Below are 11078 nucleotides of genomic sequence, written 5' to 3'. Positions count from 1 at the left end.
AAACTTAAAACAAACACCCTGAAAATTAAATTAATGAAAGAATTGTGTAATTTTGCCATCATTGTTTAACTAATTCACGAAAAAATAAAATCCTTTATGTAAAAATTTAGGTATTTTTGAAATAAAATTTACTTTCATTGTAAAATTTATACTCCCTTTGTATTTAACCATAAGACCATTTAAAAAAATGTTTGTCCATAAATCTCAAATTATTTTTCTATTTTACACCTCATCCGTCCTTAATTATAAGACCATTTACAAAGGAAAATTTATCCTTAAATATAAGACCATTTTAATTTTTTAGATGTATCAAACAAATTATCTTGACATATGAAAAATCAACATTAAATGCATTTATATTTTTTTTGAAGAAACATTAAATGCATTTATATATAAAATACATTTAGTAATAGTTACACATTTATCAAACAAATTTATTACGCCAGCAATTTTTCTTAGTATATGTGTTTTTGTTTTGTTTAAAATACTCCTATATCAAGGAACGGAGAGAGAGTAATATCAATACAACATCTATTATTCCTTTCCTTTAACACACTCTTATTTATTGTATTTCAATCATCTAACTATTCTACTAATTAATTATAATTAATAAGCATATTTTAGTAAATGAAACACATTTGATTATTGAAATGAACGTTATTAATCATTTTTTTAATGATCGTGTAAAAATCAAAAGAGAACATTTTAAGACAGAAAGAATACTTTTGGCTTACTTAACAAGTGTCTTAAAGATGTTTGTTAGTATAACCTTGTACTTTAATAATTAGTTAAAGTGTCTCAACCCACTTGGGTTGGCATGGTGATATTGTTTTGAAACTTAAGAGTATGCTCTTCCTAAATCTCAGGTTCGATCATGTCAGATGTCAATTTAGGTGTGTTAAATTTTTTTCATAAGAAAAGAAAAAACGTAGTCAAAGTGTCTCAAGAATATGTCCAACGAGTGGCGTAGATCCGGGGATTGACCCTGCATCAAGGATACACAATATATTCACTTAGTTAATTGAAGACTTTACCATTCTCGATGTAGCGGGAACACTCACTCGTACCAACAGATACTGTCACATCCCAGCAGAGCACCTTCTACTTCTAGTGGACCATGAACTAGATCAGAATCATTATAAAGGAGTCTATAAGAAGTGATACCATCATTTTTTTCATTAGGTCCGGTTAGAGACCAAAGGTTTTGGGTCTTTTATCATAGATTTCTTTAATAAAAATCATCCGTATTGAAAAATTTGTTAGAAGTAATAAATTTGGTTGAAATTGTTTTTGATTCTATGTAATTTGTGCTATTTGTTAGGTTGCTTAAACTGCCTCCCATCTTCTACTTTCCTTTTTCATATTTGGTAGATGCCACACTTATGACATAATTGCATGTTGACACTGCCTTTTTTAATGGTTGACCTTTCTGGATTTATTAATGCCAGACTCTTCTTCACAAAATCATATCATGACAAAATGATATCATCATGAAGAAGGCCATTAGATCATATGAGGTTTTGTGCTCTAAGCATTGCATGGTTGCATTGCTAATTTACTCAGAAGTCTCTTTTCAGTCGTAAAGATCATCTAAATATTTTTATCTCTTTTTTGCTTTGAAAAGTATCTTGAAAGGTTTTTAAACTATGGTTGCAATTGCATCGTGATTCTTAATAGTTCCTTGCTGTGTATCATTTGCGTTACTTTAACTGCAGATTTATGCATATTCACGGCAACAGGGAGAAGTTTGGCGCTGATTTTTTTTTTTTTTGTGTGGACCTGCCTATTGTAGATTTAATGCCTCTTGCCACGTAGGCCTTCTCTATGTATGTATGTTACTTCCTTGAACTTACCTTTGGTTAAGAGATTGAGATAAATTAATTCAGTTCCTTAATGGTAGGAGATTCTGTTTCTCCTGGTTTGCTTAATGATAGGAGAATTCAGTTTCTGGTGCAATTCCTCTCCAGTAACAAACCTTTGTTTTTGCTATTATTAGTAACAAACTCTCTATATATAGATACCTAATCCCTAAGAAGGAATAACACAGTCTCTTCATCGATAATCGATTTTCACACTAATTTCTTTTGAATCGTTTCAATTTTCTTATTCTCGTTTTTCTAAATTCAAACCAAAATCAACATGTACCGGGTAGCAAAAGCATCAGAATATCTTGCTATAACTGGTGCCGGAATCGACGACATAAAACTCCAAAAGAAAGCATGGATTTTCCCCGGTCAATCATGCACGGTCTTCGACCTTTCACCGGTGAACTATACCTTCGAAGTTCAAGCCATGAGTGCCGAAAAACTCCCTTTCGTTCTCCCTGCTGTCTTCACTATCGGTCCTCGTGTTGACGATCAGGAAAGCCTCCTCAAATACGCCAAACTTATTTCACCCCATGATAGACACTCCAATCATGTTAATGAACTTGTTCAAGGAATCATTGAAGGTGAGACACGTGTCCTAGCTGCCTCCATGACTATGGAGGAGGTTTTCAGAGGAACAAAACAGTTTAAACAAGAAGTATTTGATAAAGTTCAACTTGAGTTGAATCAATTCGGGTTATTGATTTATAATGCGAATGTTAAGCAATTGGTGGATGTGCCTGGTCACGAGTATTTCTCATATCTGGGACAAAAGACGCAGATGGAAGCAGCGAATCAAGCTAAGGTTGATGTGGCAGAAGCTAAGATGAAAGGTGAAATTGGTTCGAAATTGAGGGTAGGACAAACGCTGCAGAATGCAGCAAAAATTGATGCAGAGACGAAGGTTATAGCGATGCAAAGGGCAGGAGAAAGTGAGAAGCAGGGAATTAAAGTGAGAACTGAAGTGAAAGTATTTGAGAATCAGAGAGAGGCTGAAGTGGCTGAGGCTAATTCGGAGTTGGCCAAAAAGAAGGCTGCTTGGACCAAGGCGGCTCAGGTGGCTGAAGTTGAGGCGAAGAAGGCTGTGGCTCTAAGGGAAGCTGAGTTGCAAGGTGAGGTTGAGAAGATGAATGCTTTGACTACAACTGAGAAGCTTAAAGCTGATTTACTTAGCAAAGCTAGTGTTCAATATGAAACTAAGGTTAGTCCATGCAACTATAACTTCTTCTTTCATTTATTAAATGTTTTACTAGTAGGAAGAGTAATATCTATTGAATTAAGTCGCTGTAATTACAGTTTCTTTGGCGTACGTTTAATAAGACTAATATCTATTGAGATGTTTAGGTCGGACTTTTGGTCCTTTTCAAATTTAACTGAGTGACACGCGTCACCGAAGTTCGAATTTCTAGCCATTAGTCTACTTGACATATTATAATCTTAAATATACTTTGTTAAATTGGTTATGTTATATGATGTATCCGATTTGCTTTCTAAAATAATTGATTTTTTTTTATTTTTTCTTGTGTAGTTTTTTTTTTTGTCAAAGTAAAAGTTTCATAGAGAATTTAACATTAATTTTTTGTATACAAATTTAACAGTATTTTAAAACCTTGGTGTTTTTGGTTTCAATATACAATAATCCTAGCTAGGTCCGGGCATAAGGTGGTTAAATTGAAACCATGTTATGCATGATAGCAGTTGGCTTTTGATTGTTTGTTTCTCAAAAGCCAGAGGCCCCCAATTGACAATTAAACATTATACAAAGAGAAGTATCAAAATGCTAATTGGGGACGGAAATCCATAGTTGAGACCTTGTAAATAAATTGTATATATGTGCATATTGATATAAAAAGATGGTATAATTATGTGATCAAACTTTCATCATGGAAGAGCACGCTTTTGAACGTATCATTTGCTATATTTTTGTATATTAAAAAAATTAAATCATTTAATAATGGTGATTGACATATGATTTGCTCATATGCTATTTCTTTCATGACAATTTTGTTCCAAATTAGTTTTGTTAAGAACATGCCAAGTCTAAATCATGAATCCCTTGCTATTATTTTGTGTACTTTTACTCAGGTTTGTTGAGTTAGCAAGTCCTATGTTTTGTTTGTATTAAGAAAAAGATTGACATATTGTATGATAATGGCATATAGATTGAAGAATGTTGAATTATAACTAACAGCTGTGTCAATTTTTTCAACCTGAAACAATTAATTAAAAGTAAAACATAACAAGTAGGTTGTATACTGGATCAACGATTTTCAAAGTTCATTTTTTAAGTGCCGGTTGAAATTCTGGATGCTGTAGGTACAAGAGGCTAACTGGGAATTATACAAGAAACAAAAGGAGGCAGAAGCAATTCTGTTTGAGAAGAAGGCAGAGGCAGAAGCACAAAAAGCATTGGCAGATTCCACATTTTATGCTCGCAAGCAAGAAGCTGAAGCAGAGCTGTACGCAAAGAAAAAAGAGGCAGAGGGGATTGTGACACTTGGGAATGCTCAAGGAGCGTATGTAAGTACACTTCTGAATGCACTTGGAAACAACTATACAGCAGTAAGGGATTACTTGATGATAAATGGTGGCATGTTTCAAGAGATTGCTAAGATTAATGCTGAGGCGGTACGCGGACTTGAGCCTAAGATTAGTATTTGGACTAATGGTGGTGATAATAGTGGGGGTGAAGGTGCGATGAAAGAAGTTGCTGGTGTGTACAAGATGTTGCCACCTCTGTTTAAGACTGTCCATGAGCAAACAGGCATGTTGCCTCCTGCTTGGATGGGATCCTTATCTGACAAAAGCTCTTAAGTCTTAATTAGGAGATGCAAGTATTAGGTTTACAGTAGTAGTATCTTTTATTTTGGTAATTTAACAGTAGTACCTTTTATCATGTGATACATGTCTGAGATTCACTAGTCTTTTCTAGTTTTGAAGTTCAAAGTTTTATTTATATGCTAATTTATTTTTTTATATGCTAATTTAATTTAAATTTCTCTACATGCTTGATCTTTTATGAATTGAATTTTCGCAATAAAAACAAAACTCCTGAGAAGGACTAACAATAATACATAGAAGCATTTTAAAGATACAATATTGTCATATCTGTTATATGCTAACAGTACAACAAATTGCATATATAGAGCAAGCTGTCCTTCACGATTAGTTTCCTGCAGCAGCTAGGACATTGCTGGTGTTTGGTTAGCAAAATAAAATTGAGAGTTGTAGACCCTTTGAGCTTTGTTTTGTAGGCTTGAAGATGCTGTTCTATTTAGATGCATAGAAGCATTGTAATCATTTATGATCTCAATGTGCTTAATGACAGAAGGATAAACGATTCAGTCATGATTCGCTGTTTTCCTAACATTTGATGGTGAACTTGCTTTGTTTTCTTTTGCAAACTTCTTTTTGTTTTCTTTCCTATACTCACTCCTCTATTCCTTTCCTATTTTCATTTCGACAAAGAAATGCCAAAGAATATACTATTTTCTGGCATTTTTCATTTTTCCCTTGGTTCTGAGATCTCAGTATTGCTCATTTTTTATGATCCGTTCTTTGTTCTTAATTGGGGTACTTTGTTGTAGGTTCCTTCTGCCACTGCTTCTTTTGTTATACTTATGTTGCTTTTGTTTAGTTTTTGCTTCTGTTCTGCTTTAGCGCTTCTATCTGTTCTGCTTTAGCTTCTTGCTTTCTATTTTGCTTATGCTTCTCCTTTTGTTTCTGATTCGGCTTTCACTTCAACTTTGTAATGATGACAGACATTTCCCTGCAGGTTCTAGGTTATTAACACCTAGTGTCATAGATTTGTATTTTTTTTTGTTTAAAATACATAAGTAGAACAATTAGTTGTCTCATTATAAACGCTTTATTAAAGAGTATTGTGTGATTTGTTATTTAGATGTTCTCTATTTTAAATTTATGAACACCATTTATGTTTTTATGATTAAAAAAAGTTCACAGCAGTACTAACCCTTATCATCTTTTTATTTGCAAAGGATTGGAAATATGGCATTTCACTCGCAAATAGTTTAGATAAGATTTTTAAGCACTTCGTCACTCCTTTTATTGACCGGGTAATCTTCAAATAGTGATATTGCAAAGGAGAACAGTAGCGATACCAACTAAATTTATTACCTAAACCAAGAGCAATAGTTATGATCCTGCCAATTCCCAAACTTTTGATTTGAGTCCAACTTGTATTACTCTCATTATTCATACTGAAATGAAATAATTTGTTAGTATAGAAACAAAGAAAAAAAGATTAAAAAACAAACAATACCTTTTTTTGATGAAGTAAGTATAAAACAAAAAAGGGAAAAGCTTAATTTTACAAAAAGAAACTAACACGCACCAACCATTTGATTACAAAAATGATTACGGAAATCCCATTTGACAATGACACTGGAAGTGAGAATCAAATGATCATAATGATATTGGCTACAGATTTGAGTAAGGGTTCAACAAGGACTGGCAGCGGTGTTTGACCGCATCTCCTCCAGTCCCTTGGTTCTGTCAAACGGAACACATACATACCGTGAAGATCAATACTGTTTGTTTTATTTAAAGTGATTGAATTTTTTGATAGGGTAAATTGCTCCCAATTTGTTGTTGATTTAATGGTTAGAGAAAGAGTAGTAAATTCATTCCAATTTGTTGTTTATTCCCTGTGTTTTAGTGAAATCGAGATGAAGTAGAGGTTCCAAACTTCCAATTCCATTGTCAGTACATTTCTCTCTTTTTGTTCTTTTTTTAGAGGTGATTTCTTCTTGTTCTTAAAAAAATATATTTAATAATTTAATTAGTATACTCTTATGCAATTATTTTTACATTCATGAATAGGATTTTAATTTATGTGGCCTAATTAAACTCATGATTTAATGTTAAAATATATAATCAATGAAATTGGATGGACATTTTTTTATTTTTTTTTCGGATAGGATGGTTTTTGCCCTGAGAATAAGTCAAATAAGATCCTATAAATAAGATCCTACAACAAATTCACTAGCTATAATAAGGAATAAGAACACAGTCACTTCGTCCGCAAACGATTATCACAATTCTTTAGCTTCAATTTTCTTATTCTAGCTTCTCGAATTCAAACCATTATCAACATGTACCGGGTAGCAAAGGCATCAGAATACCTTGTGATAACTGGCGCCGGAATTGACGATGTAAAGCTTGAAAAGAAAGCATGGATTTTTCCAGGTCAATCCTGCACTGTCTTCGACCTCTCACCGGTGAACTACACCTTCGAAGTTCAAGCCATGAGTGCTGAAAAACTCCCTTTCGTCCTCCCTGCCGTCTTCACAATCGGTCCTCGTGTTGACGATTACGAAAGCCTCCTCAAATATGCCAAACTAATTTCCCCTCATGATAAACTCTCCAATCACGTTAATGAACTTGTTCAAGGAATCATCGAAGGCGAGACACGTGTCCTCGTTGCTTCAATGACGATGGAAGAGGTTTTCAGAGGAACAAAAGAATTTAAACAAGAAGTATTCGACAAAGTTCAACTTGAATTGAACCAATTCGGATTATGGATTTACAACGCCAATGTTAAGCAATTGGTGGATGTGCCGGGTCATGAATATTTCTCATATTTGGGACAAAAGACGCAAATGGAAGCAGCAAATCAAGCTAGGGTTGACGTGGCAGAAGCCAAGATGAAAGGTGAAATTGGTTCAAAATTGAGGGAAGGACAAACGATCCAGAACGCAGCGAAAATTGATGCAGAGACGAAGGTTATTGCGATGCAGAGGGCTGGAGAAGGTGAGAAACAGGGAATTAAAGTGAGGACTGAAGTGAAAGTTTTTGAGAATCAAAGAGAGGCTGAAGTGGCTGAGGCTAATTCCGAGTTGGCTAAGAAGAAAGCTGCTTGGACAATGGCGGCTCAAGTGGCTGAGCTTGAGGCTGCTAAAGCCGTGGCTCTAAGGGAAGCTGAGTTGCAAGGTGAGGTTGAGAGGATGAATGCTTTGACTACTACTGAGAAGCTTAAAGCTGATTTCCTTAGCAAAGCTAGTGTTGAATATGACACTAAGGTTAGTCCTTGCAAATTTAACTTCTTCTTTCATTTGTTAATTATTATTCAAATTGTTTTACTAGCAACAAGAGTAATACTTCAATTACGTCGCTGTAATTACAGTTTTTTGGCATACATGTAATGAGAATATTATATATTGAGATGTTAAGGTTGGACTTTAAGTTTAAGCTCTAGGTATATGTATGAATTTAACAGTATTTTACTCCCTTTGTGATTGGTTTCAATATACAATAGTCCTACGTCCGTGCACTGCATATTTACGAAGATCATAGGATGGGAGTTAAAAATTCAATGGTGCTATATAGTTGCCTTTTAATAAACTATATTGTGGTTGCAGATAGGTTTTGAATGTTTGTTTCTCAAAAGCTAGAGACCCCCAATCGACAGATTAAACATTACACAAAGAGAAGTAGCAAAATGCTAATTGAGGCCGCAAATCCATAGTTAATACCTTTCAAATGAACATATATCATTTGCTAAATTTCTGTATCATTATAAAATTAAATCATTCGGTATGTTCATATAATAGTAGTATCATGACAGTTTTGTTAAGAACATGCCAAGTCTAAATCATGATCCTTTTCTTGCTATTATTTGTGTACTTTTACTCAAGTTTGTTGAGTTAGCAAGTGCTATGGTTTGTTTGAATTAAGAAAAAGATCGAAGAATGTGGAGTTATCACTACCAACCTTGTCAATTTTTTTTAACAGGCAAACCATTGATTAAAAGTAAAACATAACAAGTAGGTTGTTTACTCGATCAATGATTTTCAATGTTCCACCACCAAAAAAAAGAAGATTTTTAATGTTTACTTTATAAGTGCTGATTGAAATTCTGGATGCTCTAGGTACAAGAGGCTAACTGGGAATTATACAAGAAACAAAAAGAGGCTGAAGCAATTCTGTATGAGAAGAAGGCAGAGGCAGAAGCGCAAAAAGCATTGGCAGATTCCACATTTTATGCTCGCAAGCAAGAAGCTGAAGCAGAGCTATACGCAAAGAAAAAAGAGGCAGAGGGGATTATGACACTTGGGAATGCTCAAGGAGCGTATGTAAGTACACTTCTCAATGCACTTGGAAACAACTACACAGCTGTAAGGGATTACTTGATGATAAATGGTGGCATGTTTCAAGAGATTGCTAAGATTAATGCCGAGGCGGTACGCGGACTTGAGCCTAAGATTAGTATTTGGACTAATGGTGGTGATAATAATGGGGGAATAACTGAAGGTGCCATGGGTATGAAAGAAGTTGCTGGTGTCTACAAGATGTTGCCGCCTCTGTTTAAGACTGTCCATGAGCAAACAGGCATGTTTCCTCCGGCTTGGATGGGATCTTTACCTGACAAAAACTCTTAATTTGGAGATGCAAGTATTAGGTTTACAATAGCAGTACCTTTTATTGTGTGATATGTGTTTTATTCACCAGTCTTTTATTAGTTTTAGGTTCAAACTACTACTATGTCATATGATGATTTAGTTTACATTTTTACATGCTTGGTATTTTTTGAATGGAATTTTGGCGTTTAAAACAAAACTTCTGACAGGGACAATCATCACATCGTGGTTATTTTTGTTGTCGGTATGCGTAAGTCATGAAATAACGAGTTCTTTACCAATTTACAGGGCCTCAAAATTTTGGTTATATGGTAGCTTGGTAGCTCCAATCACTTGTTAAAATCATGATAGTTCTAACCTAACCCACATCCACCACCAACAACAAAATAAATTGAAATCAAATCATGCTTTTCGCTTCTACTACGTCCTTTGACACCATCCATCCCTTCAACTTTTTTCCTCTCCTGGACACCATCCCTCTCACCGCTATTGCCGTGCCGCTGCTCAACCATCATCACTGCAATTCTCCTCTGTCTGATTTTTATCATCCTAACCGCTAAATTTTATATTATTGATAATTTAAATAGAAGACGACTCTTTGAAAAATTTACGTTTTTATTTTATTTTATCAGGAGTCCATTTGACAGTCTTGATTTTAATATATGATATATTCAATCCGCTTAAAAAAAAAAAGACTACTTTTAGTCTTTTACAAACAATACACGATGTGTCATATATATGGTACACTAATACACCATGCGAGGTATTTTGAATAATCCCCATTTCCATTATATGTTATAGAAGGACCACTTTTGTATTGTAATAAGTAGTAAATGCATACCCCTAAAAAGAAAAAACGTAAATGCATTAATATATTTTGCACATGCATGGTCAGAAATAAGTGCATTGTTTCAAATCCTTGTCAGAAAGGCTATTATTACCAGAACCCATTTATGAATAACTTGTTAAGCAAGTTTAAGTCCAACGTCATTAACTTTCATTTTTTTGTTCTCATATCAAAATAAAATTGATAATAAAACAAAGTAGTAGCTCTTTAAAGTTGTCTCTGCATTGCGACATTTGTTTCCATTTCTTTAATAAAAAGCAATAAATGGTTCCAAAATGAACACGAGTATCTTTAAATTCTCATTACTACATCAAAATCACACTACTACATACACCTGTAAAATCAAGTTACCCCATATTAAAAGTCATTTGTTTTAATTTGCGCAGTTTTCATTTTCATTTTCGTTTTCTGTTATCACGAATTCACAGACAATCCCCCCGCTCTCATCATGATCGTTCTTTCCTTTCACAATTTTTAACATTGCAATTTGATCTGCACTCAATTATCATCTTAAAGAGTCAATTATCTGCGAAATGGAAGATGACTCAATTATCTGCACTCAATTAGTAAATAAATTGAATGTTGGTATTTAGGGTTTCCACTAATCCTACACCCTGTCCTTGATTTGTAGTGTGTTACCTTTTAATGGTTATAAAGTTGAGGCCTGGACGGAGTTAGGTCTTAATGAAAAAGGTGTATGTTCCTTCAAAGATAAACTCATGGAGATGGAGGGTGCACAAGATTTTGAAATAGAGTCCTCTTTTATTGATTTGTTGCTGATAAAATATCGAAGGTATGAAAGCCATTGTTAACGAGGATACAATGTAGCTTTATATCAAACTAACCAAGAATGAGTTAAAATTGCGGTGTTTCCCGTGGAAGCACACTTTAATGCTACACGTACTGGGGAAAAGGGTGTGAAGTTGGTTCATGGAAGCCAAGGTACGCAACTTCTGGGCTAAGGAGGCAGAGATCAGAGTGGTGTAC

The 11078-nt window shown here is 34.4% G+C and overlaps 2 protein-coding genes across 5 annotated transcripts; both read left to right on the top strand.

Moving 5' to 3' along the window:
- The first annotated feature begins 947 nt into the window (after positions 1-947).
- LOC25490026 (flotillin-like protein 3) lies at positions 948-4841 on the top strand. Of its 4 annotated transcripts, XM_039831827.1 has the most exons (4): positions 1101-1201; positions 1449-1830; positions 2153-3066; positions 4182-4829. In XM_039831827.1, the coding sequence occupies exons 3-4, from the start codon at positions 2293-2295 to the stop codon at positions 4677-4679; spliced, it is 1272 nt and encodes a 423-aa protein (XP_039687761.1). In that variant the 5' UTR covers positions 1101-1201; positions 1449-1830; positions 2153-2292; the 3' UTR covers positions 4680-4829. The 4 variants fall into 4 exon arrangements, with proteins under 4 accessions (XP_039687760.1, XP_024633654.1, XP_039687761.1 ...); XM_039831826.1 differs by having other exon boundaries at positions 948-1826; XM_024777886.2 differs by having other exon boundaries at positions 948-1830.
- A 1956-nt stretch (positions 4842-6797) lies between these two features.
- On the top strand, positions 6798-9423 carry LOC11427312 (flotillin-like protein 1). Its single transcript, XM_003603289.4, has 2 exons — positions 6798-7906; positions 8756-9423. Exons 1-2 carry the CDS (start codon positions 6980-6982, stop codon positions 9263-9265), a joined length of 1437 nt encoding a protein of 478 aa, XP_003603337.2. The 5' UTR covers positions 6798-6979; the 3' UTR covers positions 9266-9423.
- The last annotated feature ends 1655 nt before the right edge of the window (positions 9424-11078 follow it).

The sequence above is a fragment of the Medicago truncatula genome, chromosome 3, assembly GCF_003473485.1.
Source record: "Medicago truncatula cultivar Jemalong A17 chromosome 3, MtrunA17r5.0-ANR, whole genome shotgun sequence".
NCBI lineage: Eukaryota > Viridiplantae > Streptophyta > Magnoliopsida > Fabales > Fabaceae > Medicago > Medicago truncatula.
This window is presented reverse-complemented; position numbering and strand designations above follow the sequence as displayed.

Excerpts from the sequence above, each read along its gene's own strand:
- LOC25490026 (XM_013606422.3), top strand. The coding sequence starts at position 2,140 with ATGTACCGGGTAGCAAAAGCATCAGAATATCTTGCTATAACTGGTGCC. Across the intron at positions 3,067-4,181 it reads GTGTTCAATATGAAACTAAG|GTACAAGAGGCTAACTGGGA; the intron begins GTTAGTCCATGC and ends TGGATGCTGTAG.
- LOC11427312 (XM_003603289.4), top strand. The coding sequence starts at position 6,980 with ATGTACCGGGTAGCAAAGGCATCAGAATACCTTGTGATAACTGGCGCC. Across the intron at positions 7,907-8,755 it reads GTGTTGAATATGACACTAAG|GTACAAGAGGCTAACTGGGA; the intron begins GTTAGTCCTTGC and ends TGGATGCTCTAG.